This window comes from Pelophylax lessonae (assembly GCF_965119305.1).
Source record: "Pelophylax lessonae genome assembly, chromosome: 5".
In the NCBI taxonomy this organism is placed as follows: Eukaryota; Metazoa; Chordata; class Amphibia; order Anura; family Ranidae; genus Pelophylax; species Pelophylax lessonae.
Genome location: NC_138772.1, coordinates 313,584,172 through 313,606,820, shown reverse-complemented (window position 1 = coordinate 313,606,820; position 22,649 = coordinate 313,584,172). Strand labels below are relative to the sequence as shown.

The 22,649-nt window shown below is 40.2% G+C and overlaps 1 protein-coding gene across 1 annotated transcript in view; it reads left to right on the top strand.

Moving 5' to 3' along the window:
- PIGN (phosphatidylinositol glycan anchor biosynthesis class N) overlaps nucleotides 1-22,649 on the top strand; it is a 710,925-nt gene that overhangs the window by 124,725 nt on the left and 563,551 nt on the right. Inside the window, exons 5-6 of the mRNA XM_082259251.1 lie at nucleotides 3,175-3,281; nucleotides 6,047-6,171. Coding sequence (XP_082115377.1) covers nucleotides 3,175-3,281; nucleotides 6,047-6,171 — 232 coding nt within the window. The remainder of the gene's footprint in view (nucleotides 1-3,174; nucleotides 3,282-6,046; nucleotides 6,172-22,649) is intronic.

Below are 22,649 nucleotides of genomic sequence, written 5' to 3'. Positions count from 1 at the left end.
CTTCTGCTCGCAGGGTGTCAGAACTGGCTGCATTATCATGCCAGTCCCCATACCTAGTGATTCATAGGGATAAGGTAGTACTTCATCCTAAGCCATCTTTTCTTCCTAAGGTGGTTTCAGATTTTCATCTGAATGAAGATATTGTACTGCCTTCCTTGTGTCCTCAGCCCAAGCATCATCGGGAACATGCGTTGCATTCCTTGGATGTGGTTCGGGCAATCAGGGTATACCTGAAAGCTACGGAATCATTCCGTAAGACGGATTCACTTTTTGTGATCACGGATGGCCCCAGAAAGGGTTTGCCTGCATCTGCCGCGACCATTGCCAAATGGATTAGACAAACGGTGGTACAGGCTTATTCTATTAAGGGTCAGAGTCCTCCGTTCCCTGTTAGGGCGCACTCCACTCGAGCGCTCAGTACTTCCTGGGCCTTTCGCCATCAGGCGTCAGTGGTCCAGGTATGTAAGGCGGCCACTTGGTCGTCGGTACATACCTTTACTAAATTCTATAAAATTGATGTGACGGCATCGGCGGATGCCTCATTTGGCCGCAAGGTTTTGCAGGCCGCAATTTGAGGAGACCGGTGGTCTACCTCGAGGGTTTTTTTCTGTTTGAAAATTTTTTTGTTGAGTCTCATCATTAAGGATGAGCATTGTAAACTTCTAGTTGGCACCGGTTGGGCCTTCTAGATTGGGATTTGATTTCCATTTTCCCACCCCTCAGTTGTGATACTGCTCTGGGACGTCCCGAAGGTGGTGTATCACCGAGGACTACGTCTGTCGATGAGCGCTAGAGAAAAATGGATTTTTGTAAAATCTTACCGTAAAATCCTTTTCTCTTAGCTCATCGACAGACGTAGTCCCCGCCCCTCTGTTTTGGAGTTGGGTTGGGTTAAATTCTCTAAGCACTGCTTTTTCACATAACTGATTTGCTGAGGCAGAGAGAGAGAGGATATACCCTCTGGGACTGCCCCTAGGGTGTGGCCAGAGCTTTTTAATTTCCTGTCTAGTCCTGCTCCTGCGGAGGTAACATAACCCGAAGGTGGTGTATCACCGAGGACTACGTCTGTCGATGAGCTAAGAGAAAAGGATTTTACGGTAAGATTTTACAAAAATCCATTTATGTCAACTATAATACAATACTACCTATCACCAAACATTCAATCATATATCACAGAATTATATGCAGAAAATCAATCTGTATGCTGGTAAAACCTTACAATCAATATAGCTTACATATAAAGTACCACTATTTGCATACTAATAAAATAATTGTGAATAAACAAATAAACAGTTAAATTCCCACAAAGTCCTCTTGTGGTGTTTTTATTATTTTTTTGTGTGCTCCACATCCACTTTAATGTGATAAACATGACTCCCCATGTGATCCACCACAAGCCACACCAAACTCTCAAAGAGTAACGAAAGGCAAAACATTTTTTTTTTTAATTTTGGATGCACTGGAGAGGGATTAGAATGCTTGTAATTGTTTATTGCTGTCGGTTCCTCCTTAAAGGAGATTCGCCCTCTCTATTTGCCTTGTTTACTATTATCATTGAAAGTGAAAGTAAAGTAAAGGAAAATCCCAAATTTTGTGTTGTCCCCAGTAAAGTAATAGAGAGGAAGTCTTCCAATGGGGACGCTAATTCTGGTGACCTGGTTGGGCCCAAGCAATTCCCTTAATTTGCAGGGATTTACTCTCACCTCCTGTTTGGCTATGAGACAGGAAATGAAGGGACATCTCCCCAATGGGGCACAGATGGCAAAAAAAAAATATTCTGACAGCAGTTATAATCCTCCCTTGCTCTATTGAAAATGAAAAAAACAAAAAAACATTTGCCTATAGTTCTACTTCTAACTTATTGTTTGACCTATTAATACAATAGGTCAAAATGCACCTTCCCCTTTAAAGGGCAGATGGATATCAAGTTGTTCACTGCAGTCTTCTACTGGATGCATGTATCACCATTTATACTCCATGTTCTCCTAATGCTTTTAAACTCCCAATATTTTTCCAAAGGTAGTAACTTCTTTCCGTATCGTACTAATATACTGTACGTTACCCATAACAGGTGCTCAGGAGGAAACTTAAGTAAAAAAAAAGAAAAAAATAGTGCTTTCCAATAAAAGGCTATTCATTTAATAAAAAAAATTAAAATGTATACTTCCCCCTTAAAGATGTATAGTTCAACGGTCACGCTCTGAGTAAAATTGTTTTACCTCTGGGTTTGAACGTGATGATGTCCATAGCACTGCCCTTTGATTTTTTTACTAAAATGTATGGGATTTTAATGGAAAGCAATAAGATTTTTTTACTTTAATGTCCTCCTGTGCACCTGTTGTGGGGAATGTAAAATAGGACGGTATGGAAAAACCACCTTTGGAAAAAAAATTGAAAGAGCAATTAGAGAACAGGAGGATACATGTATGAATCCACTAGAAGACTGTACTGAACAATTTGATATCCATCTACTCCTTAAAGGGGAAGACACATTTTGACCTACTTACTCTACGCATAGGTCAAATGATAACTTTGGTATTGCTGGTAGTGGATCACACAGAAAGTCGGGTTTATCACCTTAAAGTGGATGTGAAGCACAACAAACCAACACAAGGGGACTTGGTTGGCAATTGAACTTTTTATTTGTTCACAATTATTTTGTTAGAATGCACATAGTGGTACTTTATATGTAAGCACACATTATATTGCAAGCGACAGCAAAAAGTGGTGATTTGGACACAATATTTAGAAGTTTGAGCAAGGGTTATTTGCTTCATAAAAGGTCAAGCTTGTTACTGTCTGTGTATGTATTCATTGTGTTAGGTTCAAAGATGAGTTTAGTTTGTGGAATTTAGTGGTAGCCAGTGTGGTAACATTAACAGCAGTGTTGAAGTCACCAAGAATGATCGTGGGTATTTCAGAGGCGAGATTGTATTGTAGCCAAGCAGGGAAGTCATCATGGATAAGAGCTATAGAGATGGAGGTGAAGGAAGAGCTTGGAAAGTACTTTGTGCTGATAGGATTCCAACTCCATCCCTTTTCGTCCACTGGTTCTTGGTGTGTGCATCCAGTGGAGGTCACCAGCTGGAGAGTCATGTATTGTAGTTTTCTGGAAATCTTTTGCTCATATTGTAACCATTTCGGATTACAGCTTGTAAAAAAATGTATTTTCAGGTGCCGGTGGGGATCATGTATTTACACATTGTTACGCCGCATCAAGTGAGGACTTTGCATCAGAAGATGCTACTAAACTGGACACTTGGGTATATGACAACGTGAAGGTCAGTGACAAATAGTCATATGTTGTTACTACTGTTATTATTTGGTTTGAAAGCTAAGCTCTGTGTCAGTTTTCATAGATGCAAAAGAGATCTAATTGTTTGAGAGCATATGAAAGATGCCTTTACAAAAAGAGGTTCCCAGTATAGTTGGATTAGATCACTAGGTAAAAACTCTGGTAGAAATAAACCTACAAATATGCAAAATAGTAAAAAGGATTTAATTGTACTTTATAAATAATATGTGCTGATTTTTTGTTTTAACCTTTATTAACCACTTAAGGACCAGGCCTATTTCTGATACTTGTTTACAAGTTAAAATCTATATTTTTTGCTAGAAAATTACTTGGAACCCCCAAACATTATATAATTTTTTTTAGCGGAGACCCTAAAGAATAAAATGGAGATTGTTGCAATACATTGTCACACCATATTTGCGCAGCGGTCTTACAAACACAATTTAAAAAAAAAAAACATACCCTTTTTTTAACCGGTTGCCGACCGCCGCACGACTATATACTGCGGCGGTCAGCCCCGGCCAGGCAGAGTGACGTATCGGTACGTCACTCGCCTGTCACTGACTTGCGAGCCTATCGCGGGCGGGCGCGCGCCCGCCGCGGCTCGTTCACAGGCAAGTCAGTGCGTGTGACCGGCGGACTCGATGTCCGCCAGTCACACTGCGATCGCTCCTGTGAAGGGAGAAAGACAGAGCAGCTTGTGTAAACAAGCTGCCTGTCAGTTCTCCCTGTGTAAAAGTGAAGATCTGTCCGTTCTACTATGTAGAACGGTTGATCTTTGCTTTTACACCAATAGGAATGTCCCTACACAGTTAGAATCACGCCCCTAGGACACACTTAACCCCTCCCTGTCCAATAAAGTTAACCCCTTCCCTGCCAGTGTCATTTTTGCAGTAACAGTGCATATGTATAGCACTGATTACTGCAGTAATGTCACTGGTAACCCCAAAAGTGTCAAAAATGTCAGTCAAGGGTCCGATCTGTCCGCCGCTATGTCGCAGTACCGAAAAAAAATCGCAGATCGCCGCCATTACGCGTTAAAAAAAAAAACACCAAAAATGACAAAAATCTTTCCCTTTGTTAGTAAACGCGATAACTTTTGCGCAAACCAATCAAAATACGCTTTTTGCGATTTTTTTTTTACCAAATATAGGTAGCATAAAACAAATTGGCCGAAAAATGTTAAAAAATTTTGATTTTTACTTTTTTTTTGGGGGAATTTCATATAAAAAAATGTGAAAAATATTGTTATTTTTGCAAAATTTACGCTCTTTTTTTGTTTATAGCGCGTGATCAAAAAATCGCACAGGTGATCAAATACCACCAAAAGAAAGCTCTGTTTGTGGGAAAAAAAGGACGTCAAATTCGTTTAGGTACAGCGTCGCACGACCGCGCAATTGTCTGTTAAAGTCACGCAGTAAAAAATCGCAAAAAAACCCCTGGTCCTTTAGCAGCCAAATCCTCCGGGGCTTAAGTGGTTAATTAAAAGCATAAGAACACAGTAAGGTTAGCCTATAAAGTTAGTCTATAATGTGAAAGATAATGTTACGCTGAGTAAAAAGATACCCAACATGTCATGCTTCAAAATTCTGCACGCTCGTGGAATAGCGACAAACATTGGTACTTAAAAATCACTATAGGGGACACTTTAAAAATTTCTACAGGCTACCAGTTTAGAGTTACAGGAGTGGTCTAGGACTAGAATTATTGCGCTCGTGCTAACGATTTTGGCGATATCTCACGTTTGGTTTGAACACCGTTTACATATGCGGGTGCGATTTGTTTCTGCGGGCGAGCACAGAGGGACCGGGCGATTTAAATTTTTTATTTTCTTTTTTATTTTACCTTTTATTTTTACACTGTCCCTTTAAAAAAAAATGTTTTATCACTTTTATTCCTGTTACAAGGAATGTAAACATCCCTTGTAATTGAAATAAGCAGGACAGAACCTCTTTAATGTGAGATCTGGGGTCAAAAAGACATCAGATCTTACATCTACCGTAAAAAGAAAAAAAAATGTCTTTTTTTTCAGCATGAAAAAAATGGGCCTTTTAAGGATGTTGGGAGGAAGGGGTTAAAAAGGATCTGCAGTCTGCTCACATAATTTGTAATAAAAACATCCTTGCCATTCCAAAGTTTCCTCCAACCACTTTGCATATTTTATATATACTGTGATTCTGTACTTGCCAAATATGCTGCAGAAATCTCCCTCTACGAAGTCTGGCTGCAGCCATTTTAACTATGGGCAGCTGAAGCTGCTGCCTATTAACTTCCTGGATTTACACAGAGGCACACAGACACACATACATACAAGCAGACAAACACATTCACAACACTGCTTGCCTACACATTTCTCCTCCTGTGGATGAATGAATCTCTGCAGTCTCCTGTTATCTCGGCTCTAATCCAGCCTCCTCCAGCTCTGCAGCTTTTCTGTGACTCATACCCCCCTTCCTTTCTGGTTAAGAGAGTGAGAGAGCTGTGCATGATGTCATTAGCCTAATTGTTTTACCAGACAAGAAAGAGAAAGTGGGTTGTCTAAGGTATTTAATGACAGAAAAAAAAAGTTTTACTATCCAAAGTTAAAACAACAAGGGCAGAGGATTTAATAGATGGAAAGATGAAAAAATGACCGAAGAGCCGCTTTAAGTAGTTGATAATAGTTGATAATACAGTTTGTTGGAATTATATGTATTAATGCACTGCAAATTTGGGGACTAATGCAATATATGATTATTCTTTGTCTTTTAGAATTTCTTCAGATCTGCCCACAACAACCAAACACTATTTGATAAACTAAATGAAGAAGGAGTAGTGTTTTTCCTCCATCTGCTTGGTCTAGATACCAATGGACATGCACATAGGCCGGGTTCCAGGTGTGTACCCTCATTTGTTCTTGGGTAGAGGGACTACAAAAGGATAGTGCTCATGGGCCCATGAGGTCTTGGGGTCCTATCATAATTGCTAATCATCAGATTAAATCCTGTTCCTTACTCATTGGCACCTTTTGTTTTCACCCCAATATCTGTTGTTTGACTTTCTAGTAAAATTAATAACTAATCAAAAGAAAAAAATGCCAAAATGGCTGTCAGATGTTTTTGTGTTTGTTTTTATATGGGCAACACAGGTAAAATTTTTCATTAGGTCAATCTATACATAATATGGCAGACTATACACACTCAGATTTTGTTTGCATTATTGCTTATTGCCTTGTGCTTTCCTGACCTAGATGATTGTCACCTGATATGGCCGATTTGGATCAGATCAGGCAAGAATCTCATCCCTATTGGCACCAGAAAATATTCCCAGGAGCTGGCCATAAACTAGTACATTTTTAAATTAATGTTTGTACAAAAATTTTCAGTACATTTAATGGCTTGACGAATGATGTTCGAAAGTACTTCAAAATTCGATTTTGAGATGAATGGACTTTTCTCAACGAACGCCACATACACTGTTATAAAATTGTTAGTTTGAGGAAAAACTCTCGATCTTGCTTCTGGGAATTTTCTCATCACTGAGGTTGAAAATGAATGTTGAATTGACCCCACTAACCATTGGAAAATTATGAATATTCTTAAAATGAAACATTTGAAAAATAAAACTTTTTGAACATAATTCTACTAGGGTATAATCATCTTTAGAAAACTTTGTCTAAACATTATTGTTTTTCCCCCAAGGCAAGCTGATGCTAGTGATATCTGGCTGCACCATTTAAGCTGGCTATACATGATTAATTTTTGTTTATTTCAATCAGCAGGTTGAACAAAAAAATGATCCAATTTTCCCATACACACATTCAATGTGGATGGGGGAATTCTCCCACTGTGCTATTGTGTTCTGCCAAAAGGAAACCTTCCCTGCTGGCAAAATACAATGATCAGTGTTGCTGGCACTGATTGTCCGGGAAAACCCGCCGACTCGCTGTACACTAGTCGATCGATAGAGCGACTTATGAACAACCAGCTAGCCCATTCAGGAATTGAAATCGCAGGCTTAACCTGCCAATATTTGATCCATGTTTGTCTGGTTTTACTGCTTCACATTCGGAATTGAGAATGCTTAGGAGACCTGTATGCTTTAATCAAAACTGTGGAAAATAAATTATTCTTTTGGTTCAAACCTGCATGTCCAATTATCCTCTGGTGTATATGCCCACCTTTTTACCATTGAGGGACTTTGTTTTGTTTTTTGTTTTTTTTCATATGTGCACCTTAAGTCTCCATTCACACTGGTACGACTTTTCAGGCGACTTGGTCAGCCTGACAAGTCACGCACCGTCGCGTCCCATAGTGTAGTACAGGAACAGTTCTAATAGGAGTGACACAAGTCGCTCCGACTTAGAAAAAGGGTCATGTACTACTTTGGGGCGACCTGGAGCGATTTGCATAGACATTCATTTTATGAAGTCCTTGCAAGTCGCGCCGAAGTCGCGCTGCACGCGACTTCACAGGTCGCCCCGAAGTCGGATCCGACCTAGTGTGAACGGAGTCAGGTCTTCTTATTTTTTTTTTTTTTATTACAGCCTAAGCAGAGGAAACTTTAATAAAGGCTAAATCTTTCCCAGTGATATTTAGTAGTTCAATCACCCTACGAAAATCACTAGCAATAAATTTGTAGTAAAAGTGCTCAATCACTAAACAGAAAATAGGAACAATTTTTCCTGTTGTGTAAACTACTCAAGAACCATGTAGTAGAGATTAAAGTGACATTAAAAGTTCAGTTTTTCTTTTCTTTAAATAAAAAACATGTTATACTTACCTGATCTGTGCAGTGGTTTTGCACAGAGCAGCACTAATCCTCCTCCTCTTGGGTCTCTGGCCGGCACTCCAGGCCTCTCCCTCCTGCCCAGTGCCCCTATAGCAAGCATCTTGCTATAGGAGCACCTGAGCAGGCTCACTCCTGAGCCACTGCTCCGTGTGTCCATTTACACCCGGAGCGCAGCTCAGCCCCGCCTCTGCTCTCTCCTCATTGGCTCAGTGGCTGTGACTGACAATAGTGGGAGCCAATGAGGGGGGAGAGACCCAGGAGAGCCAGGGCTCTCATGCACAACCCTGGATCGAGATGGGACTCAGGTACGTTTTAGGGGGCTGGGAGGGCTGGTGTACACAGAAGATTTTTTATCTATATGCATAGAATGCACAAAGGTATAAAACCTTGAGCCTTTACAACCATTTTGAGTAACATGATCTTACAATGCTTGCAATGTTGTTTGAATGCTATGCATTCTACAGCAATTTTTAAATGTGATTCAGCCAGTAGACAAGGCAGATTATTCAGAATGGGGTCCTAGGTAAGGTAGCAGCACAGCTCTGGCCCACCTATCCACTGGAATTACATTTATAGGACTGTAATAGTCACAGAGCCCTATTTGCATTGCCTATACTAGCATGGCCTGTCTCATCAGTAATGTCATGGGGTTATAAATAGCTGAACTACGCCAGTATAATAATGTATACAACAAACATAAGCCTCCTGATTCAGTGCTAATCAATAACACACAATCTAAAAGAATGAGAAATAACATCTACAGTAAAACCTTGGTTTGAGAGTAACTTGGTTTAAGAGCGCTTTGCAAGACAAGCAAAATTTTCAAATAAATTTTGACTTGGTTTACAAGCGATGTCTTGATATACAAGTAGCCTCAAGTCACAGCTGAGTATAAAAGAGAAGAGAGGCGCCTCTAAGTGTAGCAATATGGTTACATTTAATGAAGTTACAACATTTAGCAACTCACATAGTTGATGATTGGAACAGGCACATCTAAGGATGCAGGCATCAGGGGTAAAGCTGTCCACATAGGACCATCCTCCGCATCGCCATCTACGTCATCCCTTCCATGTTGCCCCTCGCTTTCAGATCGCTTTACTGCAGGGTGGTCTTCCCGGTCAGGATTACAGACTGGCAGCCGGCGGTGCAGAAGATGGTCTATGTGGACAGCTTTACCCCGGATGCCTGCATACTTAGATATGCCTGTTTTATTCATCAACCATGTGAGTTGCTAAATATTGCACCTTCATTAAATGGAACCATATTGCTACACTTAGAGATGCCACTCTTCTCTTTGATACTCTGTAGCTCCTGCTGGATTTTGCTTCTAATCCCGTTGTGGAAGCGCTATTTGTGGATGGACATTTTATGGTTATATAACCTATCGCAATGCTATAATCTTTTTATATGGACTATAAATTGAAGGATTTATGAATAAATGGTTGTGGAACGAATCATCTGAGTTTCCATTATTTCTTATGGGGAAATTCGCTTTGATATAAGAGTGCTTTGGATTACAAGCATGCTTCCGGAACGAATTATGCTCGCAATCCAAGGTTTAACTGTACTTGGATTGGTAAAAGACAGTTACAGAAATAACAGTTGCAGCATTCGTTCCAGTGCAGTTCTCATCAAGGCCCAACCTGCAGTCATTGCTTTTGGGTCTGCTTTTCATATAACTTGGTACGACACACTGTGATCTAGCTGTACATGGGTTCCCAGGTTCACCCATTGTAAGGATAGCTTTAAAAGGTGGTTTTCATGTGTGTTACATTTAGGTAGATGCAGAAAGAGTAGTGACATTTCAGTGATTTAGCATAGCATAGCCCCAAGCTTTTTGAATGATATAAAGCGCCCTTAAAACAGCCTTCCATGTCTACCCGTTATTTGTCCGCTTTGGGGAGTGTTGAACCTTTACATTTTCATTGGATCTGCTATAAAATTGTGTCTTATATTGCCTAGACCTAGAGTAAACTAGATTTTAGTAGATTTTATTTTTGATCATTTAGTGATGTTTGAAGATATATGGGTACCACTATAGATCCAGTTTTGAGCTTTGTTTGTTTTGCCATTAAACAACTCTACTACATTTAGTCCTCTAAGTATATTTCCAAATATGCATTGCTTAATGTCAAGTAAATTTGTAATTCAATCACTTTGTGATTAAGTGGCTTTCCCAGATCTCTCATTGGCAGTAATGATGACACATTTGGCATTTCATTTTAGGATGCAGATGTCTGTCAGTCTTTATGAGCATGATGTTTAATGAGGCTAGGGTGTCAGTCAGTCTTTCAAGCTTGTGACTGGCCTCAAGTTTCTGTGCTCATAAACAAGAACAGTTAATCAATGGTTTCCTTTGACTGATATTGGTGTTGACATTCTGATTTAGCATGCCAATTAGAGGCACTTGATGGAAGCTACAGATGAAATGTAGATGTTTTATTCCACGTTTATGCCTTCACTGATATTTATATTTAAGGGTTAATTAGAATATAAATTATCTGACCTTGGCCTCTGCTCTCTTGAGTGTTTGGATCCTATTTTATTTCTAAATGGTAAAGATACTTGATATCTGCTTAAACTAAAAAATACAATTTTTGGCTTTGCAGTAAATTTTATTTTGGATCACTTTACAAGACACAGGCTCTTTTAGTCTTTAACAATGTGTGATATGCAGCTGCCTTCAGGTGATTAGATACTGGCAAAAAAAAAAAAAAATTGCTTTGACATTCCCTTCCACTCGCAACTAACCTCAGTTTTGTGGCAAGCAATAGAGAGCTTATAAAGAACAGAGGGGAGGGACTTGTTTCCTATTCTGCACTCTGGCTTTTGCTGTATCTTAGTTGTACAGTATAGGTCACACGATCTTTAGTCTAAGAAATACAATCAACATTTCTCTGTCGCTCATTGACAGACGTAGTCCTCGTTGATTAATTACAACTCGGGTTATGCTGCCCTCTACAGGAGTAGGACTAGACAGGAAAGAAAACGTTCTGGCCACACCCTAGGGGCAGTCCCAGAGGGTATATCCTCTCACTTCCTGCTACAGCAAATCAGTTTTTTTCTGTCTAGTTAGGAGTAAGGACCTAGATACCTTGCTGGGATCTTCGGTCCTGGCAGGATTTTTTTCTTAGAAGATTTTTAGACAGCTTTTTTTCTCCAGTGTTCCTGTGAGATCTTCAAGGGCCGCTGCTAAGCCGCCGCTATCCTAACAGGCCGCCGCCATTTTCTTGCAGAGCACACGAGGCCGCCATATTGGCGTAGCCTCGTGTCTCCAACATGGGGGCGGCCATGTTTGAGGTGACCAAACACCTCATGGAGCCAGGGGGAGGCGCCGGTAGGCGTGTTAAGGGGCGGAGCCGCCTCCTTTACCCAGGAAATAGGGTCAAAGACTTCCTGTCTGTAACAGGACAGCACTGAGCAAGCTGATGAAAACTTCTGTGCATCAGGGATGAGCCTTGGGGTCTCTCTCTCTCTCTCTGTGGGGTCCGAAAAGGCAGGTAACACTGAGGGGCGCTGTTGCGACTGGGGGACACAAAAAAAAAAAGTTTTTTACTTTGTCATTTTTTGTCGCTGGCAAGTGTCTTGTATAATCATTGACCCTGCCGCATAGGTATCCCCACCTGATCCCCTCAAGGTGGCCGCAGGACCCTCCAGTACCCCACTTGTTTTTAATGCATTATCGGCAGTTTTGGAGTCTTTGGTATCCCGGGTGGAGGTGGCCTGTCAGGGACGGGGGTCAAGAAGCGACCCCCGCCTACCCCTATTGTTTATCTGATACTTCAGATACGGATTCGGAGCTGGTCAATGCAGCTGCAGGTCCCTCTTATGGGGCTGTTGTCTCAGGTAATGTCTCCTCAGCAGTGAGGAGAACGTTTCTGCCTCCGCCATAGCACAAGAGTGGTGGATGCACTAGTTGTGTCCGTCCGGGAAACCTTTGGTCTTGAGGTTATACCGGCAGAGGTAGCTGAGACTGAAATTCCTTTTTGGTACTTGTTAGCCTACCAAAAGGGCGAAGGATTTTCCTTTACCCAAATGGGGTCGTTTTGAAACGAACCCCTGTTATTTCCTAACGCATGGCTAGGCGCTATCCGTTTGAGGAATCCCTCTTTAAAGGATAGACGGTACCACCTGCTGTCTTGCCACAGACTGTTAGAGGACCTCGTAGCCAACGAGGACCTTCCCTTTCTGCTCATAAGGAGTTGTTCGTTCCGCGAGGGCGGGCGATAAGGCGAAACCCTCCAAAGCCCCTTTAGAGAGGTTTCAAAGGGCGCTGGTCGGCTAAACAAAAGGTCCGGCTCAGCCAAGCCTGAAAAATACAGCCTGATGCGCCCCTACCCATCTCTGGAGTGGGGGGACGTCTTCACCGGTTTCCGGATCCATGGCTTGCCGGAAACCCAGACTAAGGGGTTCGCGAGGTCATACGGTCAGGATACAGGATCGAGTTTCGATCACTTCCACCGGTGCGATTCTTCCCTGCTAACATTTAACGGTTTCAGGGGTTCTATTCGAACCTGTTCACAATGCCCAGAAAAGAGGGCAAGGTGCGTCCAATTTCTGGACTTGGGGAAAAATAGAGTCCATCCGAACAGTGGTGGCCTCCCTGCATCAGGGGGATTCCTGGCGTCCATAGACATTTAGGATGCCTACCTTTATATCCCCATCATCGCAGGACATCAGCGTTTTTCTTCGCTTTCCCACATCCCTGGTTCCCACCAGGAGACTGAACTATCTGGGCCTAAGGTTGGATACATCCTGGGCAAGAGGTTTTCTCCTTGCGGAGAAACTCCAGAAGGTTCAGTCAACGATTCGGATGTTGCTGTCCGTCAATTGGCTGGGACGGATGGTGGCCTTCTTAGAGGCAGTACCGTATACCCAGTCTCATACCCGAATTCTCCTGAAAGAGATTCTTTTCTTATGGAATCAGAATTCCGATTTCCCGGACAATCGGATCCGGTTGGGCGAGCGGACCAGGGAGCCTCCCATGCTCAACCAGGGGAAGTCATTCCTTCCGATAGTATCCAGGTTACCAATAGGGTATCGGAACTGAGATCGATCAGATTTTGTCTGATTTACTGGACCGAGCAGCTCTAGAGCAGCCCGATTCGGATCCAATCGCACAATGCCACGGTCGTGACTTATGTCAAGAAAGGGGCACTTAGAATGTCCTGGTGGCCATCGAAACGACTAGCATCTTTCGTTGGACGGAACGGTTTGTTCCGGATCTCCCCGCATTGTTCACTCCGGGGGTGGGAAATCGGCAGGCAGATTATTTCAGCCGTCAGATTCTGGATCAAGGGGTATGGCCTCTTCATCCAGAGGTATCTCACTAGCTGTCCCTTCATTGGGGCACCCCGGATGTGGATCTGTTGGCACCTTGGCTCAACAGGAAGGTGCGGAGGTTTGTAGCTCGCACCCGCGATCTTCTAGCGGACGCAGCAGAAACGCTGATCGCCCCGTGGGGGCAGTATCTGCTACGGCATGCCTTCCATCCTCTCAAGTTACTGCGGGAACTTCTTCGCAGGATAGAGGTGGAGGGAATTCCAGTTATTCTGGAAATTCCGGACTGACCTCGTCGAGCCTGGTACGCCGACTTGGTGAGGCTAGTCGCGGACGCTCCTTGGAGACTTCCTCTCAGGGAGGATTTGCGGTCTCAGGGACCGATCTTCCATCTTGCTTTACAATCGCTGGCTTAATGGCCTAGCCATTGAGACCCAGGTACTGAAGGACAAGGGAGTGTCAGCTTCAGTTATTCCTACCTCTAGTTAAAGCAAGGAAAGCGACTTCCAGCACATGAAAGTCTTATATTTGCGTGGTGTGAATCTCTTGGATTTCCCCCACATACCTATTCAGTGACCCGAATCTTGGTCTTTCTGCAACAAGGGATTGAGCAGAAACTGTCCTTGAGCACTATCAAGGGTCAGGTTTCAGCGTTAGCAATCTTCTTTCAGAAACCTTTGACTAATCATTCCTTGGTGCGGAATTTCATCCAAGGGGTGCGACATCTGACTCCGCCAGTGCGTGCACCCTTACCGCCTGGGATCTTAATTTAGTGTTGTCAGTTCTTCAGAAACTTCTCTTTGAAGATATTAGGGAGATTCCCTTGCTTACATTATCCCAGAAGGTGGCCTTCTTGGTGGCCATTACTTCTGCACGCAGGGTGTCAGAACTGGCCGCATTATCTTGTCGTTCCCCATTTCTGGTGGTTCATAGGGATAAGGTGGTTCTTCTTCTGAATCCATCCTTCCTTCCTAAAGTGGTTTTCAGAGTTTTCATCTGAATAAAAATATTGTGTTACCTTCCCCGTGTCCTAAGACTAGCCATCCTTGGGAGTTGCATTACACTCCTTGGATGGGGTTCAGAAGGATACACTTGACTACTACGAACTTGTGTTCGTAAGACGGACTCACTTTTTGTGATCACGGATAGCCCTTGAAGGGGGTTGCCTGTGTCTGCCGCGACCATATCTAGATGGATCAGTCAGACGGTGGTACAGGCTTATTCTATTAAGGGTCGGAATCCTCCGTTCCCTGTTAAGGCGCACTCTACTCGGGCGCCTAGTGTCTCCTGGGTCTTCCGCCATCAGGCGTCAGCGATCCAGTTTTTCGAGGCGATGACTTGATCGTCGGTTCATACCTTTACAACATTTTATAAAGTTGATGTGATGGCATCGTCAGATGCCTTTTTTGGCCACAAGGTTCTGCAGGCCGCAATCTGAGGAGACTGTTGGTCTACCTCAAGGGTTTGTTGGGTGTTTCACTTAGGTCTCATCTTTTTGCTCGATGAGTCCTTGATGCTTCTGGTTGGCTCCGGTTGGGCCTTCTGGATTTTGATTTCTGTCATCCCACCCCTCATTTGTGGTACTGCTTTGGGACGTCCCGAGTTGTTATTAATCAACGAGGACTACGTCTGTCAATGAGCGACAGAGAAAAATTGATTTTTGTAAAATCTTACCGTAAAATCCTTTTCTCTTAAGCTCATTGACAGACGTAGTACCCTTTTGAGTTGGGTTGGGTTAAATTCTCTAAACACTGCTTTGTGACATAACTGATTTGCTGTAGCAGGAAGTTAGAGGATATACCCTCTGGGACTGCCCCTAGGGTGTGGCCAGAACATTTTCTTTCCTGTCTAGTCCTACTCCTGTAGAGGGCAGCATAACCCGAGTTGTTATTAATCAACGAGGACTACGTCTGTCAATGAGCTTAACCTCCCTGGCGGTATGATTATGTCAGGAATTACATACCAAAAGCGGTACAATTGTTTTCATGGAAATTTGGCGTTATGTATTATAGGCCTACAATTCTTAGTAATTACTGACTTAAACCTGACCAAAACAAGACTCTAGTAGACATCCCAGATGTGATAAATTTGAAACACAAACACGTGAATTATAATCGAATCAATAATATTATTTTATTATTTAATATATAATATATATAATAAAATTATATTATTGATTAGATTATAATTCATGCATTATATATTATATATAGATATATGTGTGTATATATATATATATATATATATATATATATATATATATATAATATATAACGCATGAATTATAATTGAATCAATAATATAATTTTTTATATATATATATATGTGTGTGTGTGCATATATATATATATATATATATATATATATATATATATGCATATATATACCGGTGTGTATATATATATATATATATATATATGCGCATATATATATATATATATATGCGCATATATATATATATATGCGCATATATATATATATATATATATATATATATATATATATATATATATATATATATGCATATATATATATATATATATATATATATATATATATATATATATATATATAAAATATAAAATGTGTTTTGTGTTTTGTGCAACGTTTTTTTTTTTTTTTTTTTTTTTAATTTCCCTCCCTAGTTCCGCTCCCATGCAGCATTGCTGCTGCAGGGAACGGAACTAGGAAGTGATCACACCGACGGAGGGACGGATGAGCGGCGGGACTCTCGGCTGGCGATCTCAGCAATGAGAGATCATCGCTGGATCGCCAGGATAAGGTAAGAGAACACCGCTGCGCTCTCTGCAATCCACCCCGAGCGTGACTCGGGGTTACCGCTCCTGATATGGAAAAACAACCCCGAGTCACGCTCGGGATTACCGCCAAGGAGGTTAAGAGAAAAGGATTTTACGGTAAGATTTTACAAAAATCCATTTTTTTTAAACACAATAAGAAAATTAGGAAGTTGTAAAATCTGTGTTACTCATATATGAGATTCAGGAGGAAAATTTATAGGATTTTATTGTTGAAATACTTTAAGGGAAGGGAAGCTCTAGTATGGTCAATCCATGTTTGCCAGTGTTTTCTGAATTTAGCCATGGTGTAGTTTTTATATGCCAACATTAATTCATAATGAGCTTGTGAATTTAATCTAAAAATAACATCAGACAGGTTTGGTGCGCCTTTAGATTTCCATAATTTAATTATAGTGAGTCTACCAGCAATCAAAATATTGGCCACTATTGTCTTATATTCTATAGGGTACGTATGTAGATTAATTCCTAATAGGGCCTAATGGGGTCATACCCGGAGTAAGAGAAGTTTTCCTGTGATGGTTGACATGAAGGAGGAGACAGACTTCCAAAAACTCAAAGTGTTTGCAACTCCACAGAGTATGATAAAGAGTACCAACTTGATTGTCACACCGCCAACAATTTGCTGATAAAGATGGGTATATATTTCCCAAGCTTATAAAGTGTTAGATACCATCTATTTAATATTTTTGGGAAATTCTCCTAGTGTTCTATACAGGAGGAAGCTGTGGCAATAATCCCGATGGCCCTTTGCCATTGATCCCATGAAAAGGATTTGGTTATTTCTTGTTCCCATTTAATCATGTTTTTGGTCTTAACATTTTTGGGATACATGGTCAATATATTAAAAAATAAGATATCTATTTCCAGTTTCTTTCACTGCTGATGGTATAATAATCCGTTATCAATAAGGGGGATTTCTTTTGGTACATCTGGACTAAAGTTTCTTAGTCGGTTATGTTTGCTTAGCCTAAAAATTATGGCCTTCAGTTCCCCATTTATCTATAGTTATTCGTGCTATACAATAGTCAAGTACTCTTAAAGGTATAAGATATGTGCTGATTCGCCTAACTCTTTGGATTTTGATACAATGTGTTTCCAAGTTATTAAAGTAGCTTTAATAGTCAAAAATGTAGGTATAATAACTTTTGGTATTAAAATATATGCAACTGTTTGTGTGAACAAGTCATTACCAATAGTGGCCTCTTTCTCAATGTTGACCCATAGTTTATCTACAGTGGAAAAAAAAACAGTATTGCATTTGATCTAAAAGTGTTGCATAATAGTAGCAACGAACATCAGGGATGCCCATACCATTTTCATTACAGATACATTTCCTAAGTTTGGAGATCAATTGCGTGAAGTTCTCATACAGTTCTTTAGGGATGTTCATAGTCAAAGTATAACATTTGTTGTGGTTAACTTTATATTAGGATACCTTTCCAAATGATTCCAAAATTTTTTGTACTTCGGTAAAAAAAGACATTTCTGGGTTACTCAAAGATCGGAATATGTTGTAATCCTAGTTTGTGCTTGGTTTGGCCTAATTTAATTCCCTTTATGGCTACATTAGAGCGGATTGTTTTTGCTAAAGCTTCGATTACCAGTTAAAATATGATGGGTGATAAAGGGCACCCTTGCCTAGTTCTATTTGATAAATTAAAACTTTTAGATATTGTACTCGAAGTGAATACCTTAGCTGAAGGTAGTGTATATAATGACATTATAGCTGCATGGATGATTCCTTGAAAACCAAACTTTAATAGTGTTCTTGAGATATAATCCTATTGAACCCTATCAAACGCATTCTCTGTATCGAAGGCTAAGAGCAGAGAAGGCGTTTGGTTATTTTCAGCATAATGGATTAGGTTGATTGCCTAGTACTATCGGGAGCCTGTCGGCCCTTTACAAAGCCCACTTGGTCTGGTCTATTAGGCTGGGTGTTATTTTCAGGAGGCGATTAGCCAGTACCTTGGCAAATATTTTAAGATCAGCGTTTAATAACAAAATGGGTCTATAGTTGGAGAGAGATTTGGCGTCTTTCCCAGGTTTTGGAAAAATTGTGATAACTGTCTCCATCATTTCCTTAGGAAAGTTGTTTTTGAAGGCCACATAATTAAACAGATTAGTTATATAGGGAGACAGAGTATTGGCAAATGCCTGGTAGTATTCTCCAGGGAGAGCCCATCAATACCTCGTGCTTTGTTTGCCGGTAATGATTAATTGGCGTATAGGGTTTCTTCTGCAGATATTGGATTGTTCAGGCTTTCTAGGATTTTAGTGTCAATTTTGGGAAGATTCATTTTGTTTAAAAATTCTTTTGGTAAAGGTTGGGAAGTATTCATATCCATATTTAGATTATAATTGCGATTCATAGGACTCGGAAAATGTATCTGCTATTTCTTGAGGATTGTATATGATTTTACTAGTAATATAATGAATACTTTTCTGATTTTTTATTTTTGTTTTGTCGCTGATGAAGTTGAGAGGCTAATAGTTCACCTGCTTTATTCCCTTGTGAGTAATAATTTTTAATTTTGGTCTTTTTAAGAAATTTATCGTGGTCAGCAATAAGGATTTTCCTCAGTTCATATCTATTATTATTGAGTTGGCATCGGAGGGTTGGGTCACTAGGGGATTTTTTTTGCTTTTTTTCTAGATCAGAAATGTATTTCAATAGATATCTATGTTTTTTTTTCAATTTCCTTTTTTTTTTTTCACTTGAGGCCATTTGGATCAGCAATCCTTTTGACATAAGCTTTGTGCATGCACTATAGGTTTGTACGCGATACAGAAGGGGTATCATTGAATTTAACTTGAAGTAGTCTTCCAATCTTTGGAACCAGTACTCTTTACCAATCTTTGGTAAAAACTTTCAATACACACGCACTTCTCCTGAGCCAGGATAAAAGTATTTTTTTTCCATTAATATGTGTTAGAACATTTTTTTCCTGTTTTAATTTCCAATATGATTGGAGCATGATTGGACCATAATTTATAAACAATTCAGGCTTCTACTGTTTTCTGTAAGAGAGTTATGTCTGTGATGAAGCAATCAATTCTCAAATACGTTTTATGTACATTTGAGAAGAAGGTATAATCCTTTTCAGTGGAGTGAAGGCACCTCCAAGGATCATATAGGTTTTCTTGAGAAAAATTTCACTTAAACCCGATTTGTGTGTTTCTTTTTAGTAGTGTTCATAGTAGGGTCCATGGGGGCATTAAAGTCTCCGCAAATGATGACATTGCCTTGTTGGACTTTACGTGTTTTCTTTATATTTTTCTTGATAAAATTAAAAGGTTGAGAATTCGGAGCATAGATGTTTACATAGATGTTCACATAGATGTTCGCTATAGTGTAGATTGAGTTATCAATGGAGGCCACCAGGATTAAAGATCAACCTTCCTTGTCTGTTCGCAGATCCAGAAGCTGAAATGAGGCAGTATCTTTTTTTTCTTATAGTTATTAGAAAATTATATTTGGGAAAATTTAGTATGTGAAAACTTGGGTGGATTGTTTTTCACAAAACCTGATTCATTAATGCTGACGATATCACTCTCAAGTTTTAAGACATCAGTCCAAAGAGCCTTATGTTTGTATGGGCTGTTGAGCCCTTTCACATTTAATGACAGTAGTTTAGGTCTCATACGGGTGAAGGTGATTGCATCTTGGTGTAGCATAGGTATTTTATATGTTGACTATAGTAATCCTATGAAGTTCTCGAGGTTGTAGCAACTTCCATATAAAAAAACAAAAACAAAGGATCATTAAGGTGTTGGAGATATTGTAGAACAATTCAAACAAAAGAGAAAAAAAAAACTTGAATAATGTGGGGAAGAGATAACGTGTAACTTCCAAAATTAACAATTCCCTGAGATCCTTTACACCTGAGAGATTCATATTTCTGTTGGTCCACATACAGCAGGTCAATTAAGCTTGATTTTTATTTAAAATTATAACGCTTGAAGTGGGCGGTTTGAATATTTGTTTTTGTATAATTTGAATTGGTAAGTTCTGATCAACCATGGCTAGCGTTCCATTGGTCGGGAATTTTTTCAGGAGGAGATTTACTGTGTGTGTTGCCTTCAATACCTAGTAGTACACAAGACTGGGGGTGTACTGGCGCAAAAGAAGTTAGAGGGATACCAACAATATCTATCATATGAGGCAGATTATGGAAAATCTATAATAGCGTGGCACATATATAATCCATAAAGTCCATGAAAAACAAGTCTTTTCACACTTGAAGGCGGCTCTGTCCCAAGTAAGAAGAGGAACTTGCAGTGAACTGTAAAAGAAGGGCAGGCGCCATTCTAAGTGTAGTAGGACTTGTATTTATTGGAGAAAACAACACACTATATACTCACAAACAAGTAAAATTAGACAGCAATGGATATTTGGCCGTAGAGTTCATCCGGAGGATCGATAGATCCGGGTACCTGTGGAAGAAAATCCGACCGATCCGCTGTATGGTCCACGGGAGCCGATGGAAAACGGCGTGGCCCGAACCCAGGGGACACTGTCGGGGCTTCCGGCGGCGTACTTCCAGCTAGAATGTAGAGCTCGATGACGTAGTAGAGCTACTACACTTAGAGTGGCGCCTGCCTTTCTTTTACAATACCTAGTAGTAGGCCCCAGGTTTGCAGGATTTTTAGACTTTCTTGCAATGTGTATATTGAATGTGAGATGTTGTTCCGTTCAATAAGAAGTTTAGTGGGGAAGCCCCACTTATAAACATGCTGTTATTACAGAGTATTTTGGTTATGGAATTCAGGTTTTTTCTTGTTAATATTGTTGCTTGTGAAAGATCAGAATAGAGAATAATGCCCGCGTAAGGATTTGGGAGTGATGACATGCATACTGCATCATTTGATCCTTTACATGAAAAAAGTGTATTTAAGCTATTATGTCTGTTAGCAATTTTTCCTGTATATGTGGAGGCTTGGGTAGCCTTTGAGCTCTGTCTATCACCAATTCTGGGTGAGGGATGCTGGGGATCAGATCATAAATCATACACCTCAGGAATTGTTTCAAATCTGCATTTTTGACAGTTTCCGGGATGCCTCTAAATTTTATAATATTACGTCTTGACCTGTCCTCCAGGTCTGCGACTTTCAAATTGAGATGTTTTATTTCTTCTTCTAGTTCAAAGTGGGCATCAATAAGGTCATTATAAGCATCTGTGAAATTTGTCATTTTGTTTTCAATAAAATCTACTCGCTCTCCCCCACCCTCTGCCCATGGACACCAAAACTGTTAATTACTCACTCTATAAGAAGCTCCTCACCAGGGCAGACCAGAAAATCAAGAACTTCTGTCCAATTAGAGCTACATGATTAATCGTAAAAAAAAAAAAAAAAGTGATCTTTTTACACGCACACGCACACGCACACACACACACACTCAAGGGTGTCCTCAGGATACTGGCATTGGTATCGGAATAAGGTAGCCTGGATTGAAAAGACTGAAGGGGAAGCCGTTGGCTGCTATGGAGCCAGTGTGGAACGCAAATGGCACTGAAAGCAGAACTGACGTCCGCAGGGAACGTAATGCTGTGGATGAGCGGTACTTTGTTTCTTCTTTACACCGCACCCTTGATCCCAGCTGTGTGATTTAGTACATGCTTTTTATCTGCCCAAATGTGAGCTTTCATCTTTTACTGTGTGTCTTATTAAACCCATTATGACTGCACTTAGTCTGGCTCCCCTTCTGTTTTCTACTTTTGCAGAATCTGTTAATTGCTGTGCTCTTAGAGGGTGCTGCCGCAGGTGCAAAACGTTTTACCTCCTTGCTCCCACATGTAATTTTGATGACATATTTTTTTTTTAATGAAAAAATATGTATTTTGCGCTTACTCAGAAAAGTAAAGTGTATACTATTGAAGGTGCTGCTACTAATAAAGTCTAAATACAGGACTTACTACTGAAGTGCAAAAATTGTATTAGTGCGCAGCGCTACCCATAAATCCTCTGTGATATAGATCAAATTTCATGCAATATATATAAAAATCTCAGAAATACTAAATCAACAAATCTATACTAAGTTCATAAGAAAAAGGAAAAAAGGTGAAAAAGAGTCCAATACAATGTGCTCGTGTAAGTCACCTTTCACTTACAAGAGTACGTTCAATTGGACTCTTTTTTTTTCACCATTCTTACTTTTTTTTTTTTTTTTTCCCTTTTCTTATGGGCTTAATGCGGATTTATTGATTTTGTTTTTTTGAGATTCTTATATTGTATGAAATTCAGTCTCTATCACGGAGGATTTATGGGTTGTGTTGCGCACTTTTTTGCAATTTACTTTTATGGACATTTTCTGCATTGAAGCCACAAAATGTTGATAGGCTAATGTTTCTAGCTAAGAATCTTTAAATCAGTTTATCTGACTGTATACCTGAATGTTTTTTTGAATGTAATAGTCATTTTTTTTTTTCACATTACATTATTTTTTATTACATTTCTTTTAATTTGATTGTAGCAAGGAGTAT